The 24,362-nt window shown below is 39.2% G+C and overlaps 1 protein-coding gene across 1 annotated transcript in view; it reads left to right on the top strand.

Annotated features, from left to right (window-relative positions):
* Positions 1-24,362, top strand: part of Kmt2e (lysine methyltransferase 2E (inactive)) — a 70,815-nt gene that overhangs the window by 38,976 nt on the left and 7,477 nt on the right. Inside the window, exons 8-18 of the mRNA XM_032907103.1 lie at positions 1,653-1,825; positions 4,871-4,909; positions 6,898-7,128; positions 7,230-7,360; positions 9,205-9,322; positions 10,404-10,513; positions 12,781-13,045; positions 13,751-13,849; positions 20,376-20,540; positions 21,312-21,620; positions 24,105-24,359. Coding sequence (XP_032762994.1) covers positions 1,653-1,825; positions 4,871-4,909; positions 6,898-7,128; positions 7,230-7,360; positions 9,205-9,322; positions 10,404-10,513; positions 12,781-13,045; positions 13,751-13,849; positions 20,376-20,540; positions 21,312-21,620; positions 24,105-24,359 — 1,895 coding nt within the window. The remainder of the gene's footprint in view (positions 1-1,652; positions 1,826-4,870; positions 4,910-6,897; positions 7,129-7,229; positions 7,361-9,204; positions 9,323-10,403; positions 10,514-12,780; positions 13,046-13,750; positions 13,850-20,375; positions 20,541-21,311; positions 21,621-24,104; positions 24,360-24,362) is intronic.

Consider the following 24,362-nt stretch of genomic DNA (forward strand, 5'->3'; position numbering starts at 1 on the left):
ATACTCATGACTCAGAGCTGTCTCTCCAGCCTCCAATGCCTTATTAATGTATTTTGACTGTGTATCTTCATTATAATCTTGGTATAGACCTTCAAGTACAGAATATGCATGCTCATATTTTAAGAACATAACAACCAGAACAAGTAAATAAAAAGCTTAAATCACCTTTTGTTCTTACATCTTTAAAGAAGTAAAATATGTTGGTTGGAATAATGATCCATTAACATACAATGTAAAATAGTAATTTTTTTTAATTTTTAGGATACCTTTTTTTAAAAATATTCATTTATTATATATAAGTACACTGTAGCTGTCTTCAGACACACCAGAAGAGGGCATCAGATCTCATTACAGATGGTTGTGAGCCACCATGTGGTTGCTGGGATTTGAACTCAGGATCTCTGGAAGAGCAGTCAGTGCTCTTGGTCCTTTTTTTTTTTTTTTTTTCTTAGGAGCTGGGGACCTAACCCAGGGGCCTGTACTTCCTAGGCAAGCGCTCACCACTGAGCTAAATCCCCAACCCCTAGTCAGTGCTCTTAATGACTGAGCCATCTCTCCAGCCCTAGGATACCATTTTTAATAGTCTGTATATGCTGTAATTTTTATGTTTAGGGTTCTTCTTTGAATTTGTTTTTGCTTTTGTAGATAGGCTCTTCTATGCAGCCCATGTTGACCTGGCTCCCTTGCCTAGGCTGGTCTGATCGGACTTAGTTTTGTAGTGCACAATGCGGGCTTGTCTCATAACATGTGATTCTTTCTCTCCCCCTTTTTTTGAGGGGGGAGGCAGGGCAGTGGGGGTTGGGTTTTTGTTGTTGTGGTTTTGGTTTTGTTTTGTTTTGTTTTGTTTTTTCCGAGACAGAATGTCTCTGTGTAGTTCTGGCTGTTCTGGAACTCTCACTATAGATCAGAGAGGCCTGGAATTCACTCTGCCTCGGAGTGCTGGGATTAACGGCATGCCAGCATGTGAGCTCTTGCCACCCAAGTGCGGGGATTAAAGCAGATGCCACTATGCCACACGTGCCGTGTTTTAACTTTGGGTCAGGACAACAAGTTTAAAATAGTTACTTGTTTATTAGGCCCTTACTCTTTGGTGGACATTGTGGGTTGTTTCCAATTGTTTTGTTTTGTTGTTATGAAAAGTTCCTTTGATTAAGCAATGGTGCTTAAGATTGCTTTTGTGCTATAGAATGACAGGGTTAAACTTTTAAGTGAATATATAATTTTTATAGGTATGACCCTAAAAAATTTGAGTTCTGTTAGTAGTGTGTACTAGTGCCTGTTTCCCCAGAACAGTGGGTGTGTCCTCAGACATCCTTTATGATTTAGTGTGTCTAAGAAAAGCATTTAGGCCCTGGAGAGATGGCTCAGTGGTTAAGAGCACCAACTGCTCTTCCAGAGGTCCTGAGTTCAAATCCCAGCAGCCACATGGTGGCTCACAACCATCTGTAATGAGATCTGATGCCCTCTTCTGGTGTGTCTGAGGAAAGCTACAGTGTCTTTAAAACAAGCATTTAGTTTGTATTTTGGTTTCAAGTGATTGACTGAAGTGAGAAAATAAATTTATGAATTTATGCTTTTCGGGTAGAGTGTTGCTTTCTTATTCTGCTTAAAACAGAAGTATTAAAGTGTGCTGACTTTGTTTTTCATTGAAGATGGTGACACCAGTGCAACTGAAAGTGGCGATGAGGTCCCCGTGGAATTATACACTGCATTCCAGCACACTCCAACTTCAATCACCTTAGCTGCTTCCAGAGCCCCCAAGGTCACTGATAAGAGGAGGAAAAAAAGTGGGGAGAAAGAACAAACCTTTCCAAAATGTAAAAAAGTACGTGTTTGCCCTTTTATTTCAGATAAGTAGATAAGAGCTGGTAGGAAGCTGAGTGACAGGCAAGACAGGAGTGCATGGAGAGCATGCACGGCAGGAACATCAAGCAAGTTTGTATTTTAAAATGTTAAGCAATCTTATTTAAAAATTGCAGTGTATTTAAAGACTGGCATGGACGACAAGAAACATTGCTCATTGCTTTGGAATTACTGTTCTGATGAGACGAATGACAAACATTGTAAATGCTTAAGTGAATCAAAACAGACTGAAAACAGAAATAATAGCCTTACATTTAATAATTTACTAGGTAAGGCAGGCAGCATATGATGATTACTTATAACTGCTTGTAACTTTGAAAAATATCCATTTTTAATAAAGGCTTCCTAATTGCTGAATGCTTTATTTGATATGGGACCCCAAAGATCTAATGGCAGGCAACCTTTATAGACTAACGTGTCATTAGTTTGTTAGTAACACATCCTCTGTGATGGCAAGTGAGGTCACAGTAAGACATTTTATCAAGTATTTTTCTATGTTTTGATGTTGACACATACACTATTATTACTGTCATTCAAATATACCCATCATTAGGTTACAGTTGCCTACAGGAACATAGTCTGTAGGGTTTTAGCCAGGATCAGGAACTGTGCCATGTGTAGCATAGGTTAGACCAGATCTTGTAAACCTGTGTACGTGTACTCTGTCCTTATACAATAAGGACACGAGAGCTTAGTAGTGCAGCTCTAGTAGCGTGGCCCTGCTAACCAGTGTGAAAATGTCTTCACATAGGTAAACGGACTTTTCATATCGAGTCATTGTTAGTGAAGAATGGAATTGCATTTACCCAGCGTACACAGCTGTTTCTACTGTCACCAACAGTTTGTTGCCCCATTTCTACCACGCTGCTTATCTCACCCTTTGAAACAGGCTTGCACCTTTTTCTCTTTTCCACTGAGCCAACAGGAGTGTTGATTTTTCTCCAGCAAATACAAATACAGTCTGGCAGTGGCCTTGAGCCTTTTTATTTTAGTACTCAACCCCATTTTACCATACTTTGCTCATCTCCACAGTTCTCACAAGGGATGGCATGTCTTTTCTTGGCTGTGTAGGTCCGAGCTTTGCTCACAGTGCAGTAGCTCACGGATGGCTTAGTTAGCTGAGCCTTCGGGCACTGTGCTTGCTGACACTATCACTTTGTTATTGCATAAACGTTACTTAGAAATTTGATCTGACATTTATTTCACACAGTTTGGTTTAATAAAGCGTAGATTGTGTTTTCTTTGGGTGAAATCACAAGTGAATATTCAAAATTAATTAAGCCTGGGTCTCAGTTGTATCATTTATCTTAGAATTTTGCTGTATATAAATATTAAGTACTTCCCCAGACATTAGTACTTGACAGCAGTTATAGAGTTAAGAAAATCTAAGAACTGGGCATAAAACTCCTCACTGTGTTAGTTTTTTTTTTTTTTAAATTTTTTATTAGATATATTTCTTTACTTACATTTCAAATGTTATTCCCCTTCCCAGTTTCCTGTCCATAAGTTCCCCATTCCCTTCCTTCCCCTTCCCCCATACAGGTATCCTCCCTCCATCCCCCTTACTGCTCCCCCCATATTCCCCTGCCCTAGGGGTCCAACCTTGGCTTCCCCTTCCACTGGTGCCCTTACTAGGCTATTCTAGTAATTCCATAACTATTCTAACTACCTATGCAGTTGGAGCCCAGGGTCAGTCCATGAATATATAGTCTTTTGGTAGTGGCTTAGTCCCTGGAAGCTCTGGTTGGTTGGCATTGTTAGCTTTTAATATGGGGTCAGTGTCCAATAAAAATATGTAGCAAAAGAATATAGGTTACTTTGTACTCAACCCACTCTTATTTAGTTGTTGTAAATGAATTGAATTAGTCATAAATTTTTGAAGAGTTAACTGTTTTAGAATATTTATAAAATCCAAATAAGGTATTGTTAGTACTTTAGTAATTCTGGTTTGATATGAAGTGTTAACACTGACACACATTAAACGTGTTCACTGTGACTGCCTTATAAGGAAAGGTTCAGTGACAGACAGCACAGATTATTTTTTGAGTGTCCCCATATTGAAAATCTGAAATAATTGTTAGAAAGTTTTAAAATTACAACATTCTATATTTTGAATTATGATTTTCAAATTACAGTTTAGTCTAAAATCTGTCAATAGAAAAACAGTCTGAAAGACTTCTAGGCTCAAGGATAAGAGATGCTCAACCTGTACCATTTTCCTTTTCCAAAGAGTCAACAGAGAAGTAGCTCTTCCCCAACAGACAGTGTTGTCTTCGAATTTAACCCAGTGGTTAAGTAAGCTAATGAGAAGAACTTGGGACATCCCACCTATTTTCAAGTCCTCACTCTTTTTGTTGTTTTGTTTCTAAGACAGAATCTTACTGTGTAGTCTTACCTGCCTCTGCCTTAGTCCCGAGATTCAAAGCTCTGCCACTGGGTGCCTCAGACAGCATTCTCTTTTGTGTTTCCTTCTACACCACACTTGTCTTATCTTCCTTGATATTGTGTGTGTGTGTCTGTCTGTCTGTCTGGTGGTCTGTCTCAGCATAGACAATATAATAATTCTTAGACTCTGAAATCTGTAATCAAATTTAGTCTTTGATAATCAAATTTATTCTCAATAGCTCTATTGAGTTTTCTGTTGAAATATCTTAGTATTATCTTTAATCTTTTTGTTATTTCAAATTTAGTCCAAGTCCCCACTGTCGTGTAGTATAGCAATCATTTCACCTATATAATTGATACTTGCAATTTGATGATTATAATATTTAGCACATAGAATATTTGGAAGTTTTTAATCTTAGCACATACTTTATTGTTCTAAATAGTTAAAATTATATTTGTAGTAAGACTTTTGGTGTAACTGTTCACTTCATAATTGCCATTGTTCTAGCTTTATTGTTCTTGCCAGGTTATTTCATTTCAGCAGAATGTTTTAATGAACAGTTGATTCTTACTATTTATATTGAAGGTGGAAAAGACTAATTCAATCCCATGCTTATTTTAGGCATTTCGTGAAGGATCTAGGAAATCATCAAGGGTTAAGGTAAATATATTAAATTAAGGCATTCCTGTTAACTCGTGCTAAACCAAGAGCTTTGTAGTCACTGCTTGTTTATATTGGGCTTTCTATGCTGTGTGGTCTGGTAACTCATTGCTTTTATAAGAAGTCAAAGGGGTTGGGGATTTAGCTCAGTGGTAGAGCGCTTGCCTAGCAAGCTCAAGGCCCTGGGTTCAGTCCCCAGCTCTGAAAAAAAGAAAAAAAAAAAGTCTCAAAGCAGCTTGTGCCAGGCAAGGTAAAAGGGTAAAGAAGAGTTGTCTTCTGGGAATAATGCCCAAGGTGTCATGGCAAAGAAGTAAAAGACCCTTAAAGTTCTAAGTAGATTAATAAATCAATTTTTGATAGTTTATCGATGTTGTTACAACATTAATAAAAAGAGGGTGAAATATAAATGTAAATATTACAGTTGGAATAATTGGAATTCCATTTGTCATTGTATTGCACTTTTCTGGTACAAAAGTATAGAGGTGCATTGAAAATTGCACAACTGGATTTCTGAGTTAGTCGAGCTGAACATTGTGCTCTAAAACCACCATAACCTCTTACTGTGAATACAGACTAGTCACGTGGACCTTGAATTAATTGCTAGCAGACATCCTCAAGGTTTTGGATGTTCAAATGACCACCAGAAGCAAGGCTCTTCATCCCTACTTTTCCCCATAAATATAGTTTTACTTAGAAACAGTTAACCTTTATTATATAATAAAGTGACTGGGAATTTGGAAATTTTGTCAACCTTAAATAACAACCCTTTTAGCTTGAAAGCATTACAACTCCAGTAATTCTTGAATAAAATTTACAAGACTAAAAAGCTATAAAAGAGCTGAATTAAATATATATTATATATATATATCAAGTTATTAATATTTTATTGCAGGCACAAAGATAATTTTAAAATGTAATATATTTCTTTAGCACATAATGTTGTGACTCACAAAATCTTTTCTTTGGCAAAGAACTGATCAATAATGAAATAATATATATGTGTTTATATATATAAACCATTTAACATATTCTAATATATTTTTTTGTAATGCTGGTCATTTCAGTTAGGGCCTTTTACATACTAGGCAAACATTCTATCGCTGAGCTCCATCCCCAGTGCCACATAAAATATCAATTGACATTTTCCCATCAGATAGATGATCAGCCTATTACAGTGTATTGTTCATTGTAGAAAATAACTGTGATAAAGATTATATTTCTGAGGCACAGTTTTAGTAATGTACTGTTCGGGTACTCTTCCCCCCAAAACCCATTTTCCTCAGTGCTGGACACTGAAGGATGCTTTGTGCATGCTAGAGAGACACTGACCACTGAGCTGTACACGCACCTTCTTGTCACTTGTTATTTTGGGGACAGGGTCTCACTATGTTACCCAAGGCTGACCTCGACCTCACTGTGCCCTAAACTTAATCCTCTTACCTCAGCATCCTTAATAGCTGGAGTTTGCAGGCCTGCCTTAGCAGACAGAACTGATTTGTAAATGGAGAGATGGCTCAGTGTTTTAGGAGCACACACAGATTTATTGACATTAAAATGAACAAGTCTGCTTCTGTGAAGTGGGTGTTGGAAGGCTGTAGAATCAGACGTCTCACGTGCTGGCAGTTTGTTGTTGTTTTCGTTTTGTTTTGGACACTAGCTGAGATTGATCCAAATTTTAGGTATTTAATTTGATGTCCTTCAATCGGCCACCATAGTGATATTGACACTTGGAGTTTTGCACTTTCAGTGTCACTCGGTCTTTATCAGTTTCCATCTTACGTTCCTGGTGTGTAGTATAAGATTTTAACAGGCTGATTTATGACCTTTTAATTTGAATCAACTTAGGCGGTCATTATAGCTTTACATTCTTTTTTATATAAATTTTGTGTGTGTGTGTGTGTGTGTGTGTGTGTGTGTGTGTGTGTGTGCGCGCGTACGCGTGCCTGTGCTTAAATTCACAGAGTAATCCTGTTTTCCTATGACTTTAGGGTTCAGCACCAGAAATTGATCCTTCGTCTGATGGTTCAAATTTTGTATGGGAGACAAAAATCAAAGCATGGATGGATCGTTACGAAGAAGCAAATAATAACCAGTATAGCGAAGGCGTGCAGAGAGAGGCGCAAAGACTAGCGCAAAGACTCGGCAGTGGGAGTGACAGCAAAGACATGAGTAAACCAGAATTGAGTGTCAACAATTCCCTCTTCAGACCTCCTGTAGAGGTGTGTGTCACCTGTCAAAACCGTAGAGCACAGCCTGTGTATCATGCATATCTTTAGACAGACTGAATAACTGATTTAACTCACATATTTACTGATTCTAGAGCCATATACAGAAGAATAAAAAAATTCTGAAATCTGCCAAAGACTTGCCTCCTGATGCACTTATCATTGAATACAGAGGAAAGTTTATGCTGAGAGAACAGTTTGAAGCAAATGGATATTTCTTTAAAAGGTATATTCAGTTTTTCATGTTCGCTTTTGAGAGTTAAAAGTTGGGGTTTTTAGATGTTTTCATTTTATAACCCCATTGGCCTGGAGCTTTTCCTTCTTACGGCTTTGACCTCTGAATACTGCATTTACAGAGATGAGTTACCAATCCCAAGAAAACGAATATGTCTGTGTGCATGCACTCACATACAGGATGTTTCTGTGTATCTGTGTGTGTGTGTATTCCATGGCATCTGTGTGGAGGTCAGAGGGACACGTCAGATGTCAGCCCTCACCTTCCATCTTGGTAAGACAGACTGACCGACCAACTGTCTTTGTTGTTCACCCCAAGCTAGCTGGCCTCCAAGCCTCCGGGGACTGCCCACCTTACACCTATGATAGAGAAGCACTGGGATTCTACCTTGTCCTGCTGTACCTAGCTTTGTAGATTATAATGAGCATTCCAACTCATAGGAGGGTCCTTACAATTGCATAGCAAGTATGTTTTACCCGTCAAACCATCTCTCTCATCCATCACTGAGGTTTTGACTGGGCCGAGATGCCTTGCATGACCACCCCCCCTACAACCACTCCCACCATGATCATTTCAGTATTTTAAAGTATAGTATGGTTGACACGGCAGTGATAACTTTTGAAGTGTGTCAACATGTAAAGATCTATTTCATAGCCTCTTGCTTGTTTCTATATTGCTGAATTCTAAAGTAAGCCACGTTGAATAAGTAAAGTAGATAGCTTATAGGGTATCGGTCAGGAACTTTCATTCTCTAAGACTTTGAAGAACCTTGTCTCCACTACCTAAGTCATAACACACAGGCAACTGAAAAGAACGTGGCGGCTGTAGCTGAAACCCTTATCAGACAGGGTCAGCTATGTCCCTGTGCCGATACTGCCACTCTTAGCTCCTGCTCAGCTGGTGCTGGGGTGTTTCCAGAGGCTTCTTTTGAGGTGTGGGATTCTTACGGAGAATTTGATCTTCTGACCGCCATTCTTCTCAGAGGTATAGAAATGTCCTGCTGCCTTTAGGGAAATAAAAGTCTGTGCTGTTTACTACAGTAACATTATTAAAACATTATTAGTTTATTTATAATTTGAGTATTTTAAGCCACAAAAAATACGCAAGACCTATGCCTCTTATATAGCGTATTTTATCTGAAATCTAGTATAAATCAGTTTTAACCACACCAGGAAATGGGACTTCAAATGCATGTAAAGGGAATGGGTTTTTGTTGGTTTTGTTTTTTGTTTTATTAATGTCTTCCAAAAAGGGGCTGGAGAGACAGCTCGACAGTTAAGAGCACTGGATGCTCTTCTAAGGGACATGTATTTGATCCCCATCTAGAACTCCAGTTCAGGGGATCCAAAGCCTTCCTTAAATTCTGTAGGTACCAGGCACACAGATAGTATGCAGATCTGTATAGGCAAAATACCCATACACAGCAAATAAAAACAAAGATTAAAAAACTTATTTTAAAAAATTTCTACATTCATTGCTTTTGATCAAGCAACTTGAGGTAGACACAAGTCTTATTTGTTTAAAGTAGTAAATTCTAGAGTCAGATTACCCATATTCAAGTTCAAATGCTTGCTTTATTACCATGTCTTAGAAATGTCTTAATCTATTGTTTGGGGGTTTTTTTTTTTTTTGATTTTTTTTTGTTTTGTTTTGTTTTTTGTTCTTTTTACTTACTTGCCTCTAAAAGAATAACAAAAAGGTTTTGTTGTAGTTTGCTTGTCTGGTGACACTGGGGACTAAGTTGAGGACCTTGTTCCTGCAGGGCAAGCACTCTGCAACAAGAGTATCTTCTCTAGCCCTGTTACACTAAGAGGTTGCAATATTTCTGTCTGTAGGCCATACCCTTTTGTTTTATTCTACTCCAAGTTCCATGGGCTAGAAATGTGTGTTGATGCGAGGACTTTTGGGAACGAGGCTCGATTCATCAGGCGTTCTTGTACACCGAATGCAGAGGTAAGCCTTATTGACATCTCAGGGGAAATAGGAGCACAAAGTATAAGTCTTCTTGCACATAAACACTCTTTAATCATGGGTGTATTTTATTTTATCCAATATTTTTCTGTTGTCAGTATTTAGGTGACAATCTTTAATCTCAGAATTACAACCCATAAGCTATGGTTGTGCACGCACTTCTTTGATCTCTCGTGTGGCAGACACAGGGAGAACTCAGAGTTCACAGCTGGCCTCATCTGTACATCAAACAAGCTCTAGGCCAGCCCCTGCTACAGAGTGAGACCACGCCTTTTTTACTTTCTGTGTCTATGAATCTGTGATGTTGCTTATAAGAGGAAATACTGAACTTCTTTTGATATTGGAAGCTCTATTTGTAGGTCAGATACATTATTTTGTGAACTTTTATGACATCTAAAAGCTAAAGCAGAAATATATTTTTTTATTTTTTGTTTTTACATTTATTCAGTATGTAGGAAGGCGGGATGGTCCTGGAGACTAAACTAGGACCTCACACGTTAGGCAAGTATTTTACCACTGAACTCCATCCCCAGCCTTCTGTGCTTTACTTATGTATAAATTAGTGCCAAGTGTGGGAAGTAACACGAACACTGTGTCAAAGGAATGTATTCTTAAGTGTACCATTAGAACATTCTTGTATATATATATGAAAGAACCTCCAGTTTGAAACACAGTGGAAAGGTACAAGAGTATGTATGCTCAGATGAGAAAGCACTGTTGGTAGAGGTAGGCTGTAGGGTAAGTAGGTGTTGGCAGTTACCGTTCAGGTGATAACTACGGATTCATAACTCTTGTCATGAAGGGCATTTTTCCGTGTCATGTTTATAAAATGCTTTTAAGAATATTTTTTAAGTCAGCCATGGTATTCTACCACCTTTAATCCCAATAGTCAGAAGGCAGAGGCAGGTGGATCTCTATGAGTTCTAGGCCACCCAGGGCTACCTAGTAAGACATTGTCTAAAAAACAAACCACAACAACAACAATGAATAATTATCTTAATTGCAAAATAAACTTGGTCTACAGAGTTTATAGAAATGTAAAATTATTCTTCGTAATTAACAGGTGAGGCATGAAATTGAAGAGGGGACCATACATCTCTACATTTACTCTATACAGAGTATTCCAAAAGGGACTGAAATTACTATTGCCTTTGATTTTGACTATGGGAATTGGTAAGTTCAAGTCTGTAAATGACTTATGTTGTTTCAAAGTAGTTTACTGTCTTCAAAATAGTTTAGACATTAAAAGTCCCGGGGTTAAGTGTGCAGTTTTAGGTTCCCGCCCTTGCCCCTTATTTTCAGACTTCACGTGAGTGTTCACACCTTCCAATTAGTAGCTCAAACTCAGCTCTTCAAAACTGACTTTATTATGTGAGGATTTTTCCCGTCCTTTCTTCTACTTCAAATTGTTACTTACTTCAACTTGTTAAACAACTTGCTTGGTCACTTGATTATTAATACATATTTTTTTTCTTAATAACAAAAGACACTTCACCAAATTTTCTTTGCAATGTAATAGAAATGGTTTGTTGGGAATCCTACAGTAAAACTTTAAGAACTATTACTTTGAAATGTTAGGGGGGGAACCTATTAATTTCGAGTAAAGAAGAATTATTATACTTTTCAGACTATAATCTGAAATACAAATAACACAAATACCTATGTACTTATTATCCAAATTATGAAATAAAGCAGGAGATGCAGGCCGTTGGTTAGTGTTTGCCTAGTATTTGTATGATCCCCAGGGCTGAGAAAAAGTCAGGCATGGTGGTACAGGCCTGCGATTCTCTCTTTTGACAGTAAAGAGGAAGATTTAGGCTACCCTCAAACTCCCTTGAATTCTGTTCTTTCAGCTTCTGCCTCCTGAGTTGATGACATTACAGATGTACACCACATGCATAAACATTTTAATTTCCTCCTATATTTTACTTTTTTTTTTTTTGAGGTTTTTGTTTATGTGTGGGGGACAATGTATACCACATGTGTGTGGATGCTGGAGGCCAGAAGAGGAGGTTGCACCTGTAGCTGGGTTGGGGGCCATCCAACTATGGGTGCTGGAAACCAAATTTGGGTCCTCTGAAAGGACAAGTGCTCTAAGCCATCTCTCTCGCATCCTGTACATTTCATGGGACAGTTTTTAAGTATGCAGTATGTCCCTTTACCTTCAATATGCAACTCTGTGATTGAGTCAGATTTATCATACCAACTTGGCCTTTTCTTTTCTTTATGTATGTGTCAGTGTGCATGTATGACCTTTGTGTACTTGTTCTTGCAGCTGCCAGAGATGTTGCATCACATGGAGGTAGAGCAGTGTTGTGAGGGCCCTTCTGTAGGGATGCAAATTCGGATTCTCTGTAGCAGCAGGAAGTGATCCTTAACTACTCAGGAAGTTCTCCAGCCCCAAGCTTTTTCTTTTGAAGGCGTATTAGTAAAAAAAGTGTATGTTTAACATGTGGTGCCTCTTTTTTTAAAAGACAGGGGCTTACCTGCTGCCTTATCCTCTCCCACTTTTGTAAAGCCTTTTTAAAGCTTCAGAAGGGAGAAATTTATTATAGAGGTTTATGCTCACTGCTTTAAGAGGTTGTTATCCCATAGTAGTTCATAATATAAACTCTTCCTGACTTTTCTGACTTGATATCTGGCTTGGTTACTCATGTAGTGGTACACCAGTTTCTGCATCTCTCTGTAACTCCTTAGCTCAAGGCTGACAATACTGTCCACTTAATGTTTTGAACTTAATGTAATCTGTTTACAGCAGTTGCTGGCATGGAGGAATTGCTATGGGAAACACAAGTTGATGCAGTTAAGTGTAACCCTAAAAGGAGGCCTCTAGAATCGTGTGAGCTAAACTTTAAGGTCATCTGTAAAATTGAGAGTACTAATAATTACCAAGAAGATGAGAAATAGTATATATAGTTTTTCAGACCCCCCATTTAAAAGAAAGCTCATAATTAAGTTTTCTTCAAGGTATATTTTAGGGAAAACTGATTATTAAAATCACTCCTTGAAGTGTAATATGAACTAGGTAAGATCTGGTATTTATCATAGTTAGCATTTTTTTAATTGAAGTCAAATTTTTAGTTGGCATAACACTTTCAGACACAGTAAGGGTGGGTTTTGCCGTAATATGTTCTCTTGCATAAACTATAGAATCATTTTACTTTAAAAGACTGTGTTCAGATAAACCTCTCCAGGTGGCACAAGAGCACAGTCGTGGCGCACTCGGCGAGCTCAGCTGAAGTACGGTCTCTCGGTTCAATCCCCAGTAGCATAAAGCAATGAAGCAACAAAACCGATATCTAATTCTGTGTTTTTATGAGGAAATATTTTTCTGATACCAGAAATTCAAATTAGTAAGGTGTTAAGGCTTATGAATTTTATGGTGTTACAGCTTAAAAGTCTTGTTTGATGTATTAATAGTTATGTGGTTATCATTTCAGTAAATACAAGGTGGACTGTGCGTGCCTCAAGGAAAATCCAGAGTGCCCTGTTCTAAAGCGCAGCTCAGAATCCACAGAAAACATTAATAGTGGTTATGAGACCAGAAGAAAAAAAGGAAAAAAAGAGAAAGACATTTCAAAAGAAAAAGATATACAAAATCAAAATATTACTTTGGACTGTGAAGGAACAAACAACAAAATAAGGAGTCCAGAAACAAAACAGAGAAAGCTTTCTCCATTAAGGCTGTCAGTGTCCAACAACCAGGTAACCAACAGCCCACTTCTCACAGGGTCATTTGAGAGAGGGAGAGGTTGTATTTAACCTTTTTTAAGAATAAAATTCTTTAACAGTTTATTTTTTTCCCAGTGCAGGGGTTGGAACATAGGGGCTAACATAGGCGAGGCACGTTCTCTGCAGGTCCCCAACCAGCCCTGCTCTGCTGCTCAACTCCTCACAGACCCGTCTCCTACAGTCTATGCCACACTAGTAGGACATGGTCTCACTGACCGATCTTTACAGAAATTGAATGTTTTCCTAAGACTAGGTCATTAAAGACATCGGGTGGTGTGGGTTTTTGTAGTTGCTCTGAGACAGAGTCTCAGAGTGGCTTGAACTCCCTGATCCTGACCAGGCTAGCTTTGGATTCAGATCTGTCTACGTCAGCCTCCAGAGTACACGATTAAAGGTGTGTGCCACTGTCTTGTGTCTGACCATCTTAAGTATTAAACTGAACAAACATTGGAGATTTCCTATCAGCAGGTTTGGTGAAAATTTGTTTTGGCCACACTACTATATTTGACAGGAGCTCCAGAAAACAAAATTACTCACTAGTATGAATTTGAAAATTTCATTTAGAAATTCAGATTTTGGTGGGCTTATTTCAGAATTGTATTCCAAAGGTACAGTATATAGTTCCCAGTTTATAGATGGGGCAATGTATTCCATAAATAAATCATGGTCATTTTTCAGGAACCAGATTTTATTGATGATATGGAAGAAAAAACTCCTATTAGCAATGAAGTAGAAATGGAGTCAGAGGAGCAGATTGCAGAAAGGAAAAGGAAGATGGTAAGCTGGGAATCTTGTGGTTGCTTGTGGTACCCTGGGCTGGGGCAGCTACTCTTCCACAAGTTAAGTACCTTTATGTGGGCAACTGTCCTGCAAGGTAGCAAATTTGGGATATATGACATTGAACCGTTTTACCTGGCTTTGCCATTACTATTTAACACACTTAACTGGGGCTTTTTGTTTGTTTTGTTTTTGCATTTTTACTGACTATCATTAGGTATTTAAGAATGTATATCACCTTTAAGAAGTAATCTTTTTGAAGCTGAGAATTGTTAATAAATTTAATGCCACAATTATTGTTCGGTATGTCTTTTCATTAGCTAAATAATGTAGTTTCTTTTCATGATTTAAGACAGAAACAGAACCATTTGCATTACTATTAAGTTAGGTAGGGTACATAGTCAAGTCAGTAACATAGGAAGACTTGACAATCCACCATGACCTAGCAGCCTCCACGTCTGTGCTCACGCCGTTACCGGTTACCAGAACAAAGGTGCTGTGCACCTCATGATTTATCTGTAAATGTTTCCTCAGTACAAATGCCAGACAAGAGGTTGTAGGTCAGTTCTATCAGCAGAGTCTGTATCTCAGGATCTGCAGGGCTGAAACCTTAGGACTGCCAGCAGATGAGGACATGAGAACATGAGGAGACTGCAATCCCGAGTGGCTTGGCAATAGAGCACTTGCATAGCTTGTAAGGACCTGGGTTGATCTGCTGTGCCCCACCACCCAAAGTTACCATGTAAAGAAGTATGAGCTGCCATGTGGGTGCTGGGAATTGAGCCCAGGTCCTCTGGTAGAGCCCAGTGTTCCCAACCACTGAACCATTGCTCCAGCCCCTCTTTTGTTTCTAAATGTAAGGTTATAGTGTATGCCACTGTGTGTGTAGCTAAAACGGTTTGGAATTCTTCTTGTGAACCATTTGTCTCTGCCTCCTGATACTCTCAATGGCCTATTACAGACACATAGCACAAACTGGAGCCATGGAAACTGGGTGATGCTGGTGCTCACATGAGGGCATACATTGGAGAATCAGTGAAAGGAAATTATGAGGTCTCTGGCGAGGAGTGTCCAGAACTGTGCTGTCAAAGACTTCTGAAATCATTTATGTACCCTTTTAGCAGAGTGTACAGTTTGAGGCACACATATGGAGCTGGTTGGAGTGGCTTGGAAGAAAGGGTACATTAGACTAAACATCCAGATAAATCTTATCAATCCTGGTGATCAGTGAGGTGACAGATGTCTAAGCCAGAGTTTTCACATACTGACACAAACTCCTTATGAGAACTCATGTCATAACCCCATGTTATGGGGAGAAAGTTTTTAGAATAGTGGTATTATTTAGTAATGAGTGGACTAAATGGACAGCACCTAGTTAGAAAAGATAAGCTAGGACTATGAACTAAATGAAGCTTCTTCACAGTCCAGCTAGTATCTGTAGCCTTTACCTAGAATCATACACAATTCTCACAATTTTCTCACACACACAAAATATTCCACATCACAAAATATTCCAAAGATGTCTAATTTGATGTCTGTGAAAAAGTATGTTATAGTTAGCTAGGTCAGTTCTATTGGTTCACCTTATCGGTGCTTGAATACCTTGCAACTTTTGGGGTACATCATCCTTCTGGCATTCCTAGTTCTTATTTTGTGGAACAAGTACCCTGGTGAGACACTATTGTTCAGAGTTTGTGCTGTTACTGATACATTTAGAAGTAATGAACTCAGCAAGCCAGATTTCATAAAGTCGGAGAGCAGATCTGTTGTCAGGAAAGTCTGATAGATGTAGGATGGGGCTCATGCTCTCACCTTTCTCCTTATCGCACGGCCAAACTGATGCTAATTACCTTTCTCACTTTCTTATCCATGAGGAACCATTTTTGTAAAAGTGCATGGCAGAATGGAATGTTTATTTTTATATTCTGTCCAAACAAGATGAGATGGTTATGCTTTAGTTACTTGTAATAAATATCCAAAGCCCTCAAGTGCTTCCCAGCACACCTCTAGGTATAGCAGTGACATGCTTTCTACAGAACATAACAGTTCTCATGTAACAGAGACCTGCGTGCTTGCTCTATGGGGAGAGTATGTACTGTGTGAACAGAGAAGGCAGATAGAGTCACTCACAGAGGATGTCACTCACAGAGGATGGCTGTAGCAAGTCAGGTACCAAGAACCAGGACTGTGAGGGGTGCACCGGACTGCCTCATGGGATGGAGGAAATGGGAAGGCCACGCAAGCCAAGCTTTCTACTTTGCAATGATTTTCATTATTAATAGTTTAAGTGATCTTTAAAGTTCTTATCAGTTTTGTTTTTTGGGGTTTGTTTTTTCAAGACAGGCCTCTTTATGTCTCAGCCCTGGCTGTCCCGGAACTCCCTTTGTAGGCCAGGCTGCCCTCAAATTCACAAGAGATCCCCCAGCCCCCAGCACCCCAGTCCTACCCCTCACCTCCCACCCTGACTGCTGGGGTTAAAGGTGTGCACCATCACTGCCCAGGTAGTTATCAGCTCATTGCTGTCTGGAAAGGGCTGGGCGAGACTGTGTTTACAATGAGGAGTCCTGTCTTCAGCAGATGCTCTTTGGTTTCATTCCCTTTATCTTACAGGAGTCTGTGCTTCTCAGTTTTATTATCGGAATGTCCTCAGCACAGCCGCCCCAGCCCACTCTTGATGTTGCACTCGGGTTACTCCAGGCCAGGACGACTGCTTTTGAGATTCAGGGATCACTTTAAGAAAGGCACTTGATAGGAAGGTAGAAGCAGATCAGGAGGAGCATGCACTCTTCTAACCCCGGCGTTGCCTGTAAAGCTGTATGTGGTGCTCAGACTTGAGGCTCATTTCCAGTTTAAATGAGTTACAGCCTGATCAGTAGTTTACATCCACAGCAGGATGGCTTAGTGGGTAAAGTCATATGCTGCCAAGCCTGATGGCTGAGTGAGCTCTAGGACCTGCATCATGGAAGGCAGGTGAGAACTGGCTCCAAGTTGTCCTTCCCACAGACATACACATATATGCGTGCGCGTGCGCACACACACACACACACACACACACAAATTTTAAATTATCAAAAGCACATCTGAAATGGGAAGGGGTCCAAAGCAGATTTTTTTTTTCCTTCTGCTTACATGAAATTGTAATACTAAGAAATAATGCACTAACATATATCATAAGAACAGTGAACCAGGAAGGTCACATGGGATATTTCCACATACTCTGGTTAATACCAAAAACTTCAGCACAACAGTGTATCAAATCCAACTCTGAATTGGAATCTGTCAGTTTCCCAGCTCACAGATAATGAAGTAGCTTTGGGCTCAGGATAAAGCCATGGCTTGTATCCCAGTTCTAAACTAGAGCCATTACAAGCTATTATCTTGTGAGGGGTTAATTAGGATGCCCAGTATCTCTCATCCCCTCACCAGCTCCAGTTCCCCAGAAACTCAAGTTAACATCTTTTTCAGAGATTGGTAAAATGGTTGCCTCTTTACATCTGACCATGTATCAAGGGTTGCAGTAGATCCTGTGGTGAATAAAAGCCTGACTATAACAATATCAAATCTGGGGCTGGTGAGATGACTCACTGGTTAAGAGCACTGGCTCTCATCAGGTCCTGAGTTTAGTTCCCAGCAACCACATGGTGTCTCAAACCCATGTATAAGGGGATATAATGCCTTCTTCTGGCTGCAGATGTATATCATCAGAGCACCGTACATTAAAAAATTAAAAATAAAACGTAGGCATGGTAGAACATACCTTTAACCCCAACACTCAGGAGGTAGACAGATCTCAGAGTTTGTGGCCAAACTAGTCTACATGGTGAGTCCCAGGACAGCCAAGACTACATAGTATACAGACCCTGTCTTTAAAAAAAAAAAATTGCTAATTTTTTTAATCCATATAAGCAATCATTCTCAAACATCTATATACTTTAAAATAAATCTAGGCTAAAGTTATTAGGAATTGGTGCTTTCAACTTTATTATTATATGGTAAACATGTAGAAATGTAAAATTTGTGCTGGATCAGCAGTTAATTAGATAAGTGAATTAGCAGTCAGGAAACTGGTAATTTATGCAAATGCCCTAATTTTGAGTGACCTACATACATGTAAATTTTTGTTCCATCAAGAAAATAGTAATTTTTTAAATGAATTTCAACAAATACATAGTTATGGTGATTTTTCACTTAAAATTCCATCTTTTTTTAATTCCATTTTTTTAAGATGTATTTATTTTTATGTATGTAAGTATATTTTCACTGTCTTCAGACACACCAGAGGAGAGCTTGGATCCCATTACAGATGGTTGTGAGCCACCATGTGGTTTCGGGGAATTGAACTCAGGACCTCTGGAAAAGCAGTCAATGCTCTTATCTGCTGAGCCATCTCTCCAGCCCCCGGAAATATTGAATTTTATCAAAGAAATTTGACATAAATTCATTAGTGTCTTACAAGTCCCAGGATAACTATAACACAGAAAATCTCTTCCTTGGATACCTCGCTAATGGTTGAGTTATTCACATATAAAAGATTCTTGGGTATCCGGAGAAATGGCTCTGTGTTTAAGATTGCTCACTGCTGGGGTTGGGGATTTAGCTCAGTGGTAGAGCGCTTGCCTAGCAAGTGCAAGGCCCTGGGTTCGGTCCCCAGCTCAAAAAAAAAAAAAAAAAAAGATTGCTCACTGCTGGCTCTTGCAAGAGGACTTGAGTTTGCCCAGCACTTACATCCATGGCTCATTAACTCCAGTTTTGGAAGATCTGCTGCCCACTTCTGGCCTCCAAGGTTACTTTACTTGCATGCAGATGGTTCACAGAAACTCTCACAGGCATTCACACAAACATACTTAGAAATATAGAAATATTATTTATATATAAAACAAGCTTGTTTCTTCTGAAAAATATTTTTCCATGTTTTAAAAATGTTTATGAAAAGAAGCGGTCATGGTAATTAAAGTCACCCCTCCAACCAAGTCCAACAGGTGAGGTAATTTCACAAAAGAATTAACTTTTGTGAAGTCTAGATTTCTAAATGGTGCACTTTAGAAAAACATTGATATGCAGAGACAGGTTTTTAATGGAGGTCAAGTTTTAAAGGGATTAAGTAAGGTAAAAGTAAAGACAAAAATTTTCCTGAGAATTTGGTTTTAAATTTTCCAGTTATGGGGGCTGCTTTTCCGGGTCTTGAGTTTAGTTTCCAGCAACCACATGGTGGTTCACAACCCTCTATAATGGAGTCTCATGCCCTCTACTGGCATGCAAGTGTACATGCAGATAGAGCACTGATATACACAAATAAATCTTTAAAACAAATCCCAGTTCTGGTGTGAACAAATAAAAATCTTAATGTTTTGCGTTACCCATTCTAGATTTTGAGGAAAGACACAGATTGTGCCTGTGAACAAGTAACTATTCTGTGAACCTCAGTTTCCTGTGTATAAAATAAAAAGGGTGAAAATTAGAAACTCCTTACAAATCGATCCCAGCTGAGTTCGTGAATATCTTTTGTTCCCTATGTGTTTACTGAAAACACAGGAAAGAGTAAGAAGAGTTATCTGTCAATGCTGAATTCTCTGCCAGCAATGACTGGCACTAAAGCTGAAGCTCCAGTGTTGAGACGTGTATGTCAGCCAGATCTTGAGTTTCTGATCTTTCTTTCTTTCTTCCCCACATCGATGACAATGAAGGAGGAAAGACAAATGGATCTGAGCCTCAGGACCTGGTTCTTTCATTTGGAGAACTGGACAGTTGGTGGACCTGCTTCCTGGTTCTGGTTGAGAGCTGAAGCATTTGCCAGGCCCTGTGCTCAAGGCTCTGGGTCTTGTCCTTAATATTCTCTACCCAAGAGTGTCAGTGTAAGAAAGGAAGAGCAGAAGGTAGAGGAACGGACGCCTTAAGAGAACTCTACTGGAGGGCCAAGGGCTAAAGCAGAGAGAACACTGAACCTCTTGTTTCTGGAATGCCTACCATTTTTTCTCAAGTTGTTTTTAAAAGCTTCATGTTTTCTAATTGAACTCAGTAACAGTCCAATTAAAGTGTTTAAGTATGGTATGCTTTTACACTCCTAAAAGCTCAGAAATAATTTGCTAGGGTGACAAAACTATTTACTAAAAACGACCGGTAGGACCATGGTTTGAACCTAAGACTATGCCTTGCCTCCTTAAGTGCATATGAGTCGTTTTGTTTCAACATACTGTTTCCTTAGGGATATTCTGCCCTTTTTTTTTTTTTTTTTAAAAGGCAAACTTTTGGTTTTATAAAAGAAGTTTTATTTTTGTTGTTGGTTCTTTTCTTTTTTGGCTTTTTTGTTTGGCTGTACCGTTGTCCTTTCTTGGCATACACTAAGAACAGCTCACTGAGATGATGTGTGGGATTCACACGTGCTGAGTGGCTGTAATCTGCTCCCACACCTACCTGTTGACTTGCTAGGCTAATAGTATCACAGCAGTTTTTAAAAATCTGTCATGAACATTTGACATTTAGAATTTGTTTTGAACAATGATATTTACTTCAAATTTAAATTCCATAGACAAGAGAAGAAAGAAAAATGGAAGCAATTCTGCAAGCTTTTGCCAGACTTGAAAAGAGAGAGAAGAGACGAGAACAAGCTTTGGAAAGGATCAGCACAGCCAAGACGGAAGTCAGGCCCGAGTGTAAGGAGTCGCAGGTCATCTCTGACGCTGACGTGGTCCAGGTATCTCACTCAGGGTCTCTTTCATTGTCCCAAGTTAAATGCCTTAAAGTCTCTACACCGTACGGTTACACCGATAACAGCGATGACTGGGTTCACATGCTACTGTGTTCACGTGGAAGTCAGAGTACAACTGAGTCAGGTCTGTCCCTCTTCAGTCACGTGGGTTATGGCCTCAAACTGGTCTTTAGGCTTGTGTGCAAATGAAACCATCCCACTACCCCAAGAATTTTAAATAATATCCAATTATTTGTCTTTTAAAGCATTTTCAAACCCTATGGGAAATTTAGAATTGAAATGAGATTATATTTGACTTGCCTTGGAATAAGAAAGTATTGAAATGTTTTGATTTGTTACTAGAAATTGGTTAATTCAGTAACACTGCTGCACGCCTATTGACTTTATCTCAGTCTCCAGCACCTATGAGGCTGAAGGAGAAAACAAGAGCCTACATGCTGCCCTCAGCCTCTCAATGCACACATGAAAACAGACTTTTTTTTGGTTTTTGGTTTGGTTTTTTGAGACAGGGTTTCTCTGTGTAGCCCTGGCTGTCCTGGAGCTCACTCTGGACCCCAAGCTGTCTTCAAACACAGAGGTCTGTCTCCGTCTGCCTCCCGAGTATTGGGTTCAAAGGAGTGCACCACCACACCCACCCTAAAATACATAAATTTTAACAAGGACTCTGGAAAGCTAGTTTTTAAAGTAAATAAGGCTATATTTTGACGTAAACATATCTATAAACATCAGAAGTTCCACTGTTGTATTTTGAACTAGGAACAAGTAAAGGAAGAAACTGCTATCAAGCCAACTGCTGCCAAAGTGAACAGAACTAAGCAGAGAAAAAGCTTTTCTCGTAGTAGGACTCATATTGGACAGCAGCGCCGGAGACACAGAACCGTCAGCATGTGTTCAGACATACAGCCATCCTCTCCCGACGTTGAAGTTCTGTCACAACAGAATGATATTGAAAACACTGTGCTTGCTATAGAACCAGAAACTGAAGCTGCAGTAGCAGAGATAATCACTGAAGTGGAAGCTCCAGCACTTAATAAATGTCCCACAAAGTACCCCAAAACAAAGAAGGTATGCGTCCTAGTAGCAGTAAGCACTGTTTGCAGCAAGTGTCTCCTAGCTGAATAGTGACCGTAAAAGTTCAGCCTACACCCTAGTGTGATTAGGAAGCATCCTGTCTACACTTGCACACAGCACATTAATAGTTTGTACTGTGAAGATTAAACATATGAACCCCTTTGGTATTGTATTCATAATTTCTCTAAGGTTGTCTACCTGTGTATTAAATATCCATTTCTCTGAAACTGGTTTAACATAAGTCCTCTCTCCCATGCCTAGGGATCTAATCCAGGGCCTTGTGAATGACAGGCAAGCAGTCTACCCAGAGCCACACCCCAGCTCTTGTTCAGCTCTTGTTTGTACATCTTACAACTGTTTTATGTAGGTAGAGTGTAAGAATTAGACAGGAAAAAGGTATGACTTCACTAGAATGTACTAAGAATGTAGATTTAGAGTGTGTGTGCCAGAGTACACACGTCAGGGTTATAGGAGTCAGGTCTCTCTCACTCTCAGAGTGTCCCCCTGCACAGCAAAACACCCTTACCCACTAAGCCATCTCACTGAAGCTCCTGGGTTTATGAGGAAGATCAGTGCTATATCAGATTATTAATAAAAATTGTTGGAAAACTCAGTTAATGCGACAATTTACAGGAAACAAACCACTTATGAATTTGACTACCTTGAGCTTTTCAGCTTAAAAATAACAGCGTAGCCTTAGAGGGGACTGTTTTTGTCTAGTAAATGACAACACATAGGGTCAAGTGACTTAGGCCTAAACCTTTTTTTTTCTTACCTAATTCATAGTTTTGTAGACAGGCTGCTAAACAATGAAAAGCACGCTTAAAGAACTCTGTGAGCTCAGGAGTGTAAGTCAGGGGCAGACTCTTAAGTTCTTTGCCAGACAATTATAGGTTTTGTTTGAAATTCCACACAGCCTTTAATCCTTGCAGCCTGTGCGAGACGTACCTTGAACAAGTGGGTACCCGCCTTGATGTAAGTGCAATGCTTATCCACATTTGGGAAGGGGGAAATTAAGTTTCTTTTTGAAAGGAAAAACACTTGAGTTTTTAAACTATTTTCTCAATTACAAATATCACATTTTTATATTTGTTGAATATGAAATAAGTGTTAAAATATCAGTATTTGTTAAAAACAAATTTTGTGTTACAGTATGTTTTATCATTTAGTGCTAAAATAGCATGAATTCTAAAGATGCCATAGACTAGTTTTGTCCTGCAAAGGCACACAGAAGAAGCTACAGACAGGAAAAGGAAGAGGGGTGCGAAAATGAGATTAAGGAATATGTCTGTATGTGTGTGCGCACATGCGATACCTATTCAAGAATTCACATTCCAGCTAGGATATTCAAAACCCCAACAGCAAAAAATCGCATTCCTAAATGCCTAGCTTTTTTAAACAGTGAGGAGGCACCATTACTCTTTAGGACCAGGTGTGTTCGTAGGTGGCAAAGACTGGATTATGAGGGCCGGGGTGTGGCTCAGTAGAACAGCCCTTGTGCATGTGCAAGGCCCCAGGTACAACCCTAAGCATTTCCAAAAGAACAATGAAGGCTGCATTCTATACATGGTGGATAATAAACTTTCAAAAGGCTAGGATCTTTAAGAGGTATTTCCAACCTCAAGAATTGTCAGTGTGGACATACTTTTATCTATTTGCTGACCTCATCTAGCAACTGTGATGGGCACCTTGGCTAAAAATAAAAAAGCACTGCTTGAGAACATCAGACTTTCTTTCCTAAGCAAACAGTCTCGTGTAAAATACGGAACAACATATCTGCATTGTTTGTGGTACTTGTTGGTATCTCCTAGATTTTACTATATCAAAACATTTTTTAAAGTCCCTTTTCTTCTTTTCCTTTGAAACAGTCTGGCTATGTAGTGCTATTGGCCAGGTACTTACTATGTGGCACAGGCTGGCCTCAAACTTGTGTCAGTCCTCCTGACTCAGCCTTGGATTATAGACAGTGCTCCACCATAACCTGCCATATTATTAGTGGGGTTTTTGTAATATAGTTTTTCTACATATATCCATGTATTTTATCCCTATAAAATATCATAATCCTTAGAATAACAGTAAATAAGAAAATGAAAATACTGATTAGTGGGGTTTCTTTTTTCACCACATATCATGAATAATTTTTTGTTAAACATTTATTAACTATGCGTGTGTGTCTGTCTGTGGGTATATATGCACATGAGTGCAGGTACCCATGTAGATCCCCTGGAGCTGGAGTTACAGGCGGTTGTGAGCCACCTGACATGGGTGCTGGGAACCGAACTTGGGTCCTCTCTCCAAGAGCAATACAAGCTCTTAACTTCTGAGCCATCGCTCCAGCCTCGTGATGTGAATAATCTAAATTACCCACCTTCTCGTCCTAGACGATGTGCCAGTATCTAACTTAATAGTAGACTATTCTGTAGTGGGATAGGATGTGTGCAATTACTATATAGTGATCCAAATGTTTCTGTTCTCTAGCACTTGGTCAATGAATGGTTAAGTGAGAAGAATGAGAAGACAGGAAAACCTTCAGACAGCCTTTCAGAAAGGCCTCTGCGCATAACTACAGATCCAGAGGTGTTAGCTACACAGCTCAATTCTTTGCCAGGTCTCACTTACAGCCCCCATGTATACTCTACTCCTAAGCATTACATTAGATTCACATCACCATTCCTTTCGGAAAAAAAGAGAAGAAAAGAAACTACTGAAAACATTTCTGGCTCATGCAAAAAGGTA

This window comes from Rattus rattus, chromosome 6 (assembly GCF_011064425.1).
Source record: "Rattus rattus isolate New Zealand chromosome 6, Rrattus_CSIRO_v1, whole genome shotgun sequence".
NCBI lineage: Eukaryota > Metazoa > Chordata > Mammalia > Rodentia > Muridae > Rattus > Rattus rattus.